Raw genomic sequence first — 12,202 nt, 5'->3', positions numbered from 1 at the left:
TTTCCCCTTGTTTCGAGTCTTTCTGCTAAGCGACGCTAACCCAAGCTAAGACTCCTGGCTGTTTTTTTCTATTGTACAGACATGCGAGTAATCTTAATCTTATTATCTAACCATCAGGAAGAATGTGAATAAGCGGATTTTCTAACATGTTGAACAATTCCTTTTAAAATAAGCTTGTAAGCCTTTTGACTGCATGAATATGCTAAAATGTTGATCAGCATAAACTTGCCATAGGTCACTGTGCTATTGATATGAACTTTTCTCAAAAGAGATGACTTTTTGGAAGTTACAAGCTTCCTTTCAGACACTGATAATACCAGGTATTTTTCTTGCTTTTGGCAAACAACACAAGATCACCACTGCCAGATACAATTCCCAAATGTTTCCAAATAGTCAGCCATTTAGTCACGAACAAAAACAACCGTATATTCACACTGACATCTCATCTCGTGCCATTTGGAAAAGAACACAAACTTTTTTACTGTTTGGAACAAAATGCGTCCATGAGGGGCAAATAGGAAAACAGACACAGATTGAAAGATAGACTGTTTGTTTTGTCTGCACCACCAGCATGTCCTTGGACCAGCGTATGGGAAAGTGCCGAACTGACGAGCTCCAGGAGTGTAGCTGACTACTAGCTGACTGTTTGTACCTTCACATCACAGTCTGTTCCCAGATCTGATCCAACAGGACCAGACTGCTCTCCTCAACAAGTGCCTCCCTTGTTCGGCTCTCAGTCCCTCTTCCTGTCATCTCAGCCCCTTTCTTCTTCTTCTTCTTTCTCCATGTTCCCAAAGCCTCTCCGTGGGGACAGGTATCCTCTCATTGATTCCTCTCTCTCTTCCTCCTCCTCCTTTTCCCATACCTCCTCCTCTTTTCTTCCCATCCCCTCTGGTCTTTTCTCCTCTGATAGCCGAACCAGCTGTGGCTCCAGCAACACAGCTGCCCAAGTTCTGCACCTCTCTCTCACACACACACACACACACACACACACACACACACACACACACACACACACACACACACACACACACACACACACACACATGCATGCCTGTGTGCTTACACACAAACACAGTCGCAAACGACACAGACAGACACATAGACAGTGTGTGTGTGTGTGTGTGTGTGTGTGTGTGTGTGTGTGTGTGTGTTTGTGTGAGAGGACCAGGATGTTCCTGTCTCTCTTCCCACCGGCTCGCTTGCTGGGCTGCGGATGTTTTCTCTGTCTCCCTCTGTGTATCCCTCACTTTCTTCTGTCCTCCTTTGCATTCATTTACTTTCTACCAGCTTTGCTCTCAATCTGTTCACAACAATAACTTTCTCTCTCTGTCTCCCCCCCTTCTCTGCATGTATGTCTGCTTCTCTTTTGTCGTGCCATAATTGTGGTTTTTAAGGCATTGTTGGGTGTTCTGTCCTCTGACTCATCAAAAAAAATGTAAATGGTAAAATCTGTTTGCCTCATTTATCATGAACACAGAAAGCATTGTTACTGGCATGTGCTTAAAAGCGATGGTGGCAGAGTGACTGTGTTGGCATGGATGTGCTACAGTATACTTTTTAATGAGTAACAGTTGCGGTCTCTTGCGGTGCAACTTAATAACCCAGCATGTACTGAACGTATTTGCACAACCTCCCTGATGATTTCTATACGTCTCTTAGCACAGATGGACCGAGACCTTAGGAACTAGAGCGATCACTCACAACCTTTTCTTGGCTTGTCTCCCAGTCAAATCAGGCAATATCTACTTGTAACCCCCAAGAACAGGTTACGTATGTTTTTGAGCAGTTCAACCACAGACTGATGTTTTATCTTTGTCAGATTGTTTCATCAAAAGGATTTTAAGAAGCCTGTGAAGATGAAAATATGACACATCAAAAGTGTGCATGAGGCCGTCGAGCCGTGCAAGGTGTGGTGCCATAAGTTACAGCACTAGCTAGAGCTACCACTAGTGAGCTAATCTGCATTTACTGATGACTGTGTGGGCTATTGTTACAATGGTGACTTATATCGACCAAACTTTCTATGGGTTTGCTGATGTTTAATAGTTATTTTTTTTGTACAATTACAGTGAATGTATGTCACTAGCATTTTTTTTTTTTTTACGCTAAAGTTTAGCTGTTTTCCTCTTCATTATCTGTCATTTCCAATCTACAAAACTGCAAGTAGTTGTTTTTTCACTCAATTTTTTTGTAAAGGTTAAACAAGTTATTTATGGATCGTGAAAGATGCAGGTCGTTGGGTTTGTGAACAGAGTGATGTTAGCTGCTTCCTTTGTTTTAAGTCTTTGCGCTAAGCTGAGTTAGCTAGCTGCTACCCGTAGCTTCATAAGTGTAGCGTGCAGACATTTGAGTGATTTCAATCTCCTCATCTAACTCTCTGCAAGTCAGCAAATAAGCGTTTTTCCAAAAACTGTTTCTTTCATCTCCTTACAGGACACAAAGACAAGTTACCAAGGCTACCAAGAACCAGTCTGCCAATGAACTTAGCTTGCAGGCCGTAGAGTTTCCCAATGTAGAAGAGAGAAAAGGAGAGAATAGAATAGGAATATCTTACATAAACAGAGAGTCAGTAATGGTGGCCACATGTCTCACCACACATGCAAATGTTTAACCACGCTCCTACCCTCTCTGTCTCACATTCACAAACACTCGCACTCCATTTCTCCTGTTTTTGTCCATGTCAGACAAAGCAGGTACACATACGAATGCAGTTTCTTGTCTGCAGCAGCAATCCAGTGGATAGTTTAAATTTCAGCTTTCCTGTGGCCTCACTGTTTTTCTGTCAATGTTTGCTCCATTTCGCCCTTGCAGCATTCCTTCCTTGCAGCCGCCAAGGCCGTCGTTCCTGTAACCAATCTTTACTTCTGACTCCGTTTTGCTTCATATGGAATCAATATTTTCTGTTTGGCGGTATAAAAATGTTAACAGTTAGCTGTAGGAGAGGATGTGAGGATAGAGGAGAGGTGATAAGGGGGGAGAAAACAGATGCAAGGAGTGAAAACTGGTGAAAGAGATGGGGAGAGTTGGAGTACAGAGAAGACAGCAAAAATTCAGAGATATGGGGGGGGGGGGGGGGAACACATGGGGAGTTGAAACAAAGGGGAGGAATCTGTAGATCTCTGGAATGATTTAAGACGCCTGGATGACTTGCCAGCACTGCGACGACTGGTGAGCAGGCCGCCAGAGCAGAGGACAGCAGATATGATTTGGTATTGGATGGACAGACTGATGTATCAATTTTAGTCAGAGCTTGATGAGTAGAAAGCTAGAGCTTGAGTGGTTTGCTTCACACGCTGCACAAACTCTGACTCATGCAGGCGTCTGTAGTTTGGCCTAGAGAGTATGATTGGAACTCGTTTCTGCACCATCCGTTAGTCCAACCTGAATCACGACTCTTCTCCGCCTGGAAAATTTAAGATGATTTGAGACAGTGTGTATCTTCATTGTTGGAATCAAATCCTGTGATTTGTACGTTTGGAAACTACCCTGATGCGTTCACACACTGTAGCTGTCAAAAGTCAACCACTAACTTGTCTCCGGTCCACCTCTGCAATGAACTAGCTTCCAGAAACACAGATTGTTCACTTGTGGTTCTGTGAGCGTTTGAATGCTGCTACTTTGAGGCCTTGTATTTAATTCAGGTACTAAGCTGGAGTCAGATGTTAGATTAAAATGTGTGCTTTCTGTTTGAATAGGATTATCCGCATTTCTCGCTGGCTTTTCTTCTGTAAAATTTTCCATATTGTGTGCCTTCAAACCAAAACAAGATTTAGATAATGTGTTGTACAGCTCAGCCTGTAATGGTGTTGTTTCAGTATTATTCTATCAGAGGGTTTGGTTTGAAGTCTGAACCTTTTCTTTAAGAAAGAAAAAAAATGAAGTATCAAAACATCTTCTCCATTTAAAGACAGAATTCTGTCTGCTTGGCAACATGCCTGCTGTTATCTGTCAGATTGTCTGCCTTTTATACAGTTTTTTTCAAGTTTCAAGTTTTTCTTTTTTGAAGTAGTAGAGGCTTTACTGTGTCCACCTGTATTCCCTGCAAATTCAAAATATTTCTTCCTCACCAAATTGGCAAGTATTTACTGTAATGAAGGCAAACAATGGCAAGTTTAAAATGTAATGAAGGCAAAACAGTTAAAAACAAGTAAAATAACACACAGCTATATGCCCTGCACAGACTACACAACTACAAAATCTGATCTGTTTTGTAGTTTCCTATTTTAGCCAGAAACTTTATCATGTCTTTGAGAATTATTAGGGACAATGAAATACCTAATGTTTAAGAGTCAGTTTTTCTTGCCCCCCCCCCCTGTGCATTAAGTTGTTCCTAACATGCATCCCCCTTAAATGTGACACACCGAACCATTTGCTTTCAATGTCTTTGACTGGGTAAAAAATGTTTTCTTTGAGATTGCATCATACAACTTTGATTTATTACCTCAAAGGAAGAAGGCGATGGCGGTCCAGTCGATCACTGACACTTACTCAGCCTGTTCCTGACAACATCTCATGTATTGTGATCCATTATCTCCCTATCAGTATTTATCCAGGGAATATTTTCCCAAAAGGGTCCCTTAGGTTTTACTTCATAATATAGTCATATCTTTTGTTAGTGGTGGCCAATTAAGTGTGACAGGACTTCCTTTAACAATAGATGGCAGCAGGAACACTTATGTGTATTTCGTAGGATTACTCACAGAATGATGTCACGGGAGAAGTAATATTGTATTAAGGACAACTTCATTGCAGCTTCAGCGATCCTGTAAGGGTCCCACTTGTCTATTGTTTGTGTAATCCAATGAAGGAAAGCAACACCTCAACAAAAACAGCCTTGAGAGGTGTTGGGTTAGCGGATCTTGTCTCTTATCATTCCTTAGGTTATAAATGTGTTTATTTGAATGGCATCTGTCAAGTTTTACAGCACTGTCACTCTTCACTGCTGTCTCGTATTGAGTGTCTTGTTGGGTCCAGGGAGCACAATTATCTAGTTTATGTCCATTATTCTAGCTCTTGTATTTCTGCCTACGGTGATAATGGTTCTGCCCAACGGCCAAGCTGTTTTAATGCTTCACATGGACCGGATTTACAGTACGTTTTGCTGCTTTCAGCAAAACACCACATCAATGACACAACAACCATAGGTCACAGCTGCTATTTTTACCAAATATAATTAACACATGAAAACCATAACTACATTTAGACATATATTTCTGGAATTATGCCAATATACTGGTGCTTATTTGGCTTAAAAGTTAAATCTGTTCACATATTTTGTCAATCCATCGCCATTAATCAGCACTTAAACCAAATAAACTCCACATTTAGTTTCACATTAGGTGCTTCTATGTATTCATAAAAAGAAAAACATTCAGCTTTTCTTATAGAGATGCTATGTTCTCCAACAGACCACAGTTTAACACGAGGTGTAAATAGGCTCAGTGTCTTAGCCCTGAAGGAAAAAAAATGTCAGTACTGTTGAAATGGCTGATTCAAATACTGCAAACCAAAAAAAAGTCATCCAAGTTCAGAGTTCATAGTGGTGTATCTTTTCTTTCTTTCTTTTATGAACAGACTTATAAGCAGTTTTTTTTCTATTTCTATCTGTTCCTCATCTTTCTGCTCCGGCAATGTGACAATTTATTTTTCAGCTGAATGTTTGGTTTGAATTTTGAGGAAACAAACTCTAAATGTTTGCTCAGTCTGGTGTCCTACTCACCTCACACACTCCTTGCTTATCTTTACACACACACACATACCTGTTTTATACTATATATTATTTTGTTTTCTTTTCTTGTCTGGAATGTTGATACTTTGAGAGAAATGTATCATTCAGCCCAAACAGTACACGTTGTCCAAATGTGCTAAATCAGGGCAGTTTGTTTTGTTCTTTATCTAAGAACATACATTTAGTTTTGGGACTCAACCAAAACCACCATCTTCCTTCTTTTCTTCCTTTCTTGACCTTCTCTACTATGCTAGTTTATTCTACATTTGTACTTTCCTTAATAATATCCTTTGACTGATCATAAAAAATATTTTTCCTTTCTGTGTTTATTGAACAGTTTAAACTACATAACTGTAGCAAATAGCTAGTCACTAGTGAAATCTTTCCCTTTGGAGAAAAAAAAGGCAACATCAGACTGAATTCAGTCTAAATATCAAGCTGTTGCTTGGCTCTCTTTCCCAAGTTGTGAACATAGTTTATTTAACCTGGCACATTAACTAGATCACTTCCTAATTTTCTAACACCAGAGACAGCAGAGCAGACATGTATAGATTGAGGGAAAACATTAACTGCCTTTTTGTGTTTTGGCCCACTGCCAGCTGCTGTAAGAGACTAAAACCTGGCAACGCAGCCAGCCGTCATTCAACTAGGAAGCAAGCAATCAGTAGAAAGGATCGCAGCTTAAACAAGTAACTCAATATCAAAATAGAAGAGACAGAAAAAAAGAAGTGCACAATGACTCTCTATTGCTGTTTGACACACAAACTGTGGATGGTTGATTTATCTTGGCGTAGTCTTTGGATTTGTTGGCTTGCTGAGTGACTGACCGCCTTTTGGCTGCGAGACGGTGTCAGTGTGGTCGACTAGAAAACCACCCTGCCTCCAGGCTGCTCCTGCAGACCTGTGGTGCTCGGATGAATGATGGATCGGGTGCAAAAGCTGTATGTCCCACCCCTGCGGTCAGCACTAATGAAAACAAGGCATGAGGAGGCAGCTGCTTTCGACTCCTGGATCTCTGACTGATGCCTAGAGGAAACTGGGAATCAATGTCATGTTGCGCTGTAATCAGGGTTTACCAGGGGCTTATCCACCATAGTTGTAGCATACCAGTGATTTTTATATTTATGGAGCAGATAGTACACATGCTACTTTAGAGTAGATTCACCACCAAGTCTTTATTGTAGCTGTTAAGACATTTGGGTGAAACCAATCCACCAGACTGTCACAGGAAATATTTTATGTTACCATTGGTCTAGTAAAAATGATAATATTTCAGTTATTGCGCAGAGTGGAAACATCTCTGATGTTGGCATTATGTTATATTGTTGCTTGTGTTGCTAACATTTAGCGTCTTGTCTTGTTTTTCATAAATAGGTAACTACCCATGAAATCACAAATTGTCGTTTAAAAATTTCTGTAATGCATAAATAAGTGAGCGTTAAAATTTTTGGACAGTTTCTTCCTGCTTTTGGTCTTTAGGCTAAACTTGGCAAACAGTGACTTTTTTTCTAGCCCCATACATAACGCATAGACATAGCATTGATATGTTGATATATCTTCTCAGACAACTTTTGGAAAGAAAGTGAATTTTGGAAGTTGAAATACTTATTATACTACATGTTCTGGAAAAACATTTCTGTTTGTTTCTTTTGCTTTAGCTTCCTGTGTCTCAACATCACTTTCATTTCCTCTTTTTATAAAGAATCATGTATTTTTTCATGGATGCGTTGTATGTAATTAAGAGGTTTGGTGTCTGTTTTTAGTTAAGAAGAATTCTTGTGGGCTCCACACCTTCACAAAGAGTTTATGACAAAATATCTTGAATATTCAATTTCAAGGCATCCCTTCCAAAGATATTGGTGCCTACGTAAGTTTTCGAGCTTAATGGTAAAAGCTACACCTGCCCTGCATAAGACTTAACTGCCTGTCTAACCGAGAGGCTGGTCTGAGTGACTGGCTGACTGTTCTACATTCGCACTCTGAAAGATCCCATTCAGTGAAAATCATAGCAGAAAATGTGGGCAGGTAGACTTAACGGTTGCAGACTAAACAAAACTTGTGAAAGAAGAGTCCGCAGTCCGATCACGTCTTTATTAAAACAGGACCAGGGCTACTGCTTTGTATCATTTTCTGGTGCTTTATGTCTGTCTGGCATTGGTATCTGTTGATCTGCTCAGTGGACCTTTGCTGTTGTCGAACAATAAATCAGCGAGAACTCAAAAGACTTGTTGGTAATAGTCAAAATTTCTTAAGGGAATAGTGTTCTCAAAAACTTCAGACTGGCTTGACATTGACATATGTGCATTGAGACGTGAATGAAGCAGGTCACGTCTTCTATAAATGTTCCCGACTGTAATATGATACACATCTCTCCTTTTAGTATTCACACTTATCATTGCACTCATGTTATCTGCAGCCACGTGTGCTGCATGTCAGCCATCTGTAATGAACTCATGAGAGAGAGGAGTATTCCCCTGCCCCAGTATAAACACAGACAGGAGTAAAAACTCTCTTAGTGCTTGACTCGTAGCAGGCTCCTCCTCTGTGTATTTTTATAAAGCTATAAAGAACACCATGTAGAGAAGGCGCACAAGTCAGTCATTATTACTGGACCGCTCTCGAATTGGCAACGTTCCCATAGAGAACTCCAGCTTTGTTCACTTCTTAACTCGCTCTCCTTTCCTATCCCTCACCATCTCCTCAGTCTATCGCTCTTCTGGTATGCTGTGTCATTACTATGGTATTCTATGGTGCTTGCTGCAGCTACAACTCAACATAGTGTTTTTTCTCTTTGGGAAATAGCACACACACACGCGTCCCTCTGCATGTCAGCACAGTTACCACAGAAACGGCTGAAAATCAAAAAAAGGCTGTTATCATCACTACAGAGAGACTTAAGGCACCCCAGTTTCTTTTAGGCCGATTCATCTAAAGATTTATATGAACAGAGGAATTAATTACTGTATGGGGTAATTTTAAAAAGGAAATGGGTCCACTCTTGATAAAGTTAAAGACCTGTTTAGTAGTGATTTGGACCAGTCTGGACCTTGATAACAGCTCTCACCTGGCATGGCAGTGGCGTCTGTAGTATCTTGATGTTAAAGCTGAACATGCAGACATTGATTCTTTGCAGAACTGTTGATGTTGATAGGTGAAAGCTCCTTTCTATAGATACTTAAATATGAGGCAAGGTTTTGATTGTGGTGTTGCTCAGGGGACTATTATTGGTCCCCACTGTTGGGTCTTCCTGCTCAGTCATGTGATGCAAAACCATGATGTCCTCTTCTATGCAGATGACACAGTTGTTTGTTCGCCTTTTAATCCAACAATATTTTCCCTTTGCATCTTACAACTGTACATGCGGTGAAACACTGCAGTGGTATTTGTATCCAACTGCATGTGTATGTGTAAGTTCGATTAACATGGCAGGTTTTTGGAAAAGACCAGTCTGATAGTATCTGTGTGTATCTTTCTACAGGTGGCCTACCTGGGTAAAGTGACAATCTCCGGGACCCAGTTTCTGTCGGGCTGCACAGAGTCGGCGGTGGTGGGGCTGGTGGAGCGTCATGCCCTTGCCCAGCAGCAGGGTACCTCTCTGCTGGAGATCCGGCCCTTCCAGGTGCGTCTCCACCACCTGGACGAGCACGGTGAGGCCTCGGTAACCATGGACACCTACCAGGTGGCACGGATCGCCTACTGCACAGCCGACCACAGCGTCCGACCCAACGTATTTGCCTGGATCTACCGGGAGATCAACGACGACCTGACCTTCCAGATGGACTGCCACGCCGTCGAGTGCGAGAGCAAGCTCGAGGCCAAGAAGCTGGCGCACTCGATGATGGAGGCTTTCCGCAAGACTTTCCACAGCATGCGCAGCGATGGCCGCATCCACAAGAGTGGCTCATCAGACGACTTTGCCGAGGACTCGTCCACCCCTGAAGACTCGACCCCAGAAGACGGTTGATCTGAAACTCACCTTAACTCCTGTGTGCCCATCCTAAAAGAGCGAGGGGTTACTGGAAGGATGGACAGATTACCTGCTCTCTCTCATTCTCCCCCCTACTATTCTTTCTGTTACCAATTCGGAACAAAATTAAATGACCCCCCGTGAACCAACACGCCCAGTATAATGAAGTAGCTTTTAAATACTGTAAAGGGAAGGTTTATGAAAAAGGAGTTACAAAAGACCCACATATACATACAGGGATAGCAAAGTGCTGCCACTTTGAATAAATGGCCCTCAAAAACCCACAGGGTCCTTTCAAGCACCTCTGTAAACGCCCTCAAGAGATTGACTTGACATTTTCCATCTTAATTTTCAACCACTGTGTCACTCCTGCACTACTGCAGAGACTCTGTTTGTGGTTCTGAAGCTTTTTTTCACCCAGGAAACAAACAGAGTTACGTCCCCGTTCTTCTGAACCCCAGCTCATGACAACCTATTGCTACTCTTGCCATGTAGGGACCCAGCAGAAATAGGCCTGTGACTTATTTCGGGGTCCCGACCCAGAGTTTATGAGACTGTTGGAGCACATAAATTCTTTAGATGTTTAATTATGTGGATCCTTGTTACAATGCCTTCGACCTTGGTAATAGCAAATGAGGATGTGAAAGAAAAGCTAAGCCTTTAAGCACTATTCATATCATCACTATGGTACCTTAGTCCAACCCCGAAATTATTCGCCGGCACGGCTGTTACTCATGGGGACAATGGAGCAGGAGCTTCTACCGCTGTCTCCGTTCAATAGGTACTTAAAGATTCAAAGTATTCGTACGGCACCTGGGAGAATATAGGTGCTACATAGATGTTAGGTTTTAAGAAGTTCTCACCGGGCTGAAAGCCTGGGTCTGTCTGCGACACCTTAATCATCCACTTCTGTTTTGAGTATACCAAAATTCAGGCTGGATTTCGCCTGTCAGATTATGTGCCTCACTTTCCTCTCACATTAGTTTGGTCTCTTACCCAGGTCCCTGTGTGTATGTGTGGCCATGTGTGCGTGCCAACCTTTTTTTTCTTTTCTCTCTGTGTGTGTTGGTGTAATTGCTTACTTCTGTACTTTGTGTATATGAATGTACACATGAGTGCTCGCATCTCTTATGTGTGAAAGAGAAAAGGTAAGGGAGGAGGAAGATTAGGGGGAGGGGCGGTATCGAAATGATTAGCTGGAAGACTTCTCATCCTCCCGGAAGCATCCATTTTTGATGCTTAAGGAGGCGTTTTAAAAATCAAGACATTGGTACTGTGACCATTTGCCACGTTTTTTCTTACTTTTACTTCTCTTATGACATGAGAAACACGAGAGTCTGAATGTGCCGGTCACTGAGGATGTAGGACACTGAAAACACAGCCGTCCAAGATAAAGACTGACACCTCCTGGCCTCTGCTTGAATGTATGATGAGTCCAACGTGCTGTGAACGCCTCGCACCATCGCCGGTCACTTCGTTCTCCCATGATCTCCTCAAGCTATCACAGACAAGCTGTATGGGACAGTCTTTGACCAGTTTTACTCTGCTCTGCTGCCCTGCATCGAGGCACCACTGTGGGGCAAAAACTCATCAGAGCTCCACGCCACTTCTTCTTCTTCGTCTTCTTTTTCTAACTGGGCTGTATTGAACAGTCCGGGCGCTATCAGTGGAAAATGGTCTTCAGGTCAGTGACCTAAACAGAGTGATCAGGTGGCTCTGGTCAGCACACACTCAAATATACACACCTACATACAATTATACATAATGTACACACACACATTGTATTTGAATATTGCTCAATAAGCTTATGTAAATACAAATGTATCACTTTCCAAATATTACAGCATTAATGTTGATAGCTATTTTAAATAATAAAAAAATAATGTTGAGAACCATCATACGATACAGAAACAGTGTTATAAAGCCTACTGTGAATAATAAGTGGAGAGCCTGATAGCGGTGGCTGTGTGTGTGTGTGTGAGTGTGTGTATATGTGTGTGTGTGTGGAAGTGATTGTATGGTTGGGAAGAGTGGTGAGGGTGGTGTATGGACATGTCAGAGGGGGGAGAGTGTTTATAAAGCTGTAGATTACTGTGTCATGTCTGTCTGAAAGCTCAGACGCGCTTTAAATGTTTGAAAAAGTGTTACATTAAGTGTTTTCTATACAGTGTTTGCAAAGATCAAGAAACAATTGCATATAAAGTATTTACCAAGACTAAGCGTGTGATGTTGTGGTCTGTTTCCTCTCAAATCCACATCTCATGTCTCAGTCTCTGCCGTCATCAGATCCTGGGCTATAATAAGTTTATTTTTTATTCTTTAAACTCTGCTTGAGTTTAACTTACTGGATTCCCTGCTGTGGCAGTGTGTGGGAGGACAAACAGAAAGCATGTTCAGTTTCAGAACCAACAGAGCGGGTAACCAGATGATGCTCTGACGGGTTGCCAGGACATATGTAAAGCATAACCTCACAGTCCTCCATACACACATGTTGCAACATACTG

At 41.8% G+C, this 12,202-nt stretch overlaps 1 protein-coding gene across 1 annotated transcript in view; it reads left to right on the top strand.

The window, feature by feature from the left end:
- The window catches only part of pid1 (phosphotyrosine interaction domain containing 1), a 28,239-nt gene extending 16,332 nt beyond the window's left edge, over positions 1–11,907 (top strand). The window contains exon 3 of the mRNA XM_054600069.1: positions 9,210–11,907. Within this exon, the coding sequence (XP_054456044.1) occupies positions 9,210–9,695 (486 nt within the window). The 3' untranslated portion in view covers positions 9,696–11,907. The remainder of the gene's footprint in view (positions 1–9,209) is intronic.
- Positions 11,908–12,202: the final 295 nt, after the last annotated feature.

The sequence above is a fragment of the Anoplopoma fimbria genome, chromosome 1, assembly GCF_027596085.1.
Source record: "Anoplopoma fimbria isolate UVic2021 breed Golden Eagle Sablefish chromosome 1, Afim_UVic_2022, whole genome shotgun sequence".
Taxonomy (NCBI): domain Eukaryota; kingdom Metazoa; phylum Chordata; class Actinopteri; order Perciformes; family Anoplopomatidae; genus Anoplopoma; species Anoplopoma fimbria.
Note: the sequence above shows the minus strand (reverse complement) of the source record. Positions and strands in the feature narration are given on the sequence as shown.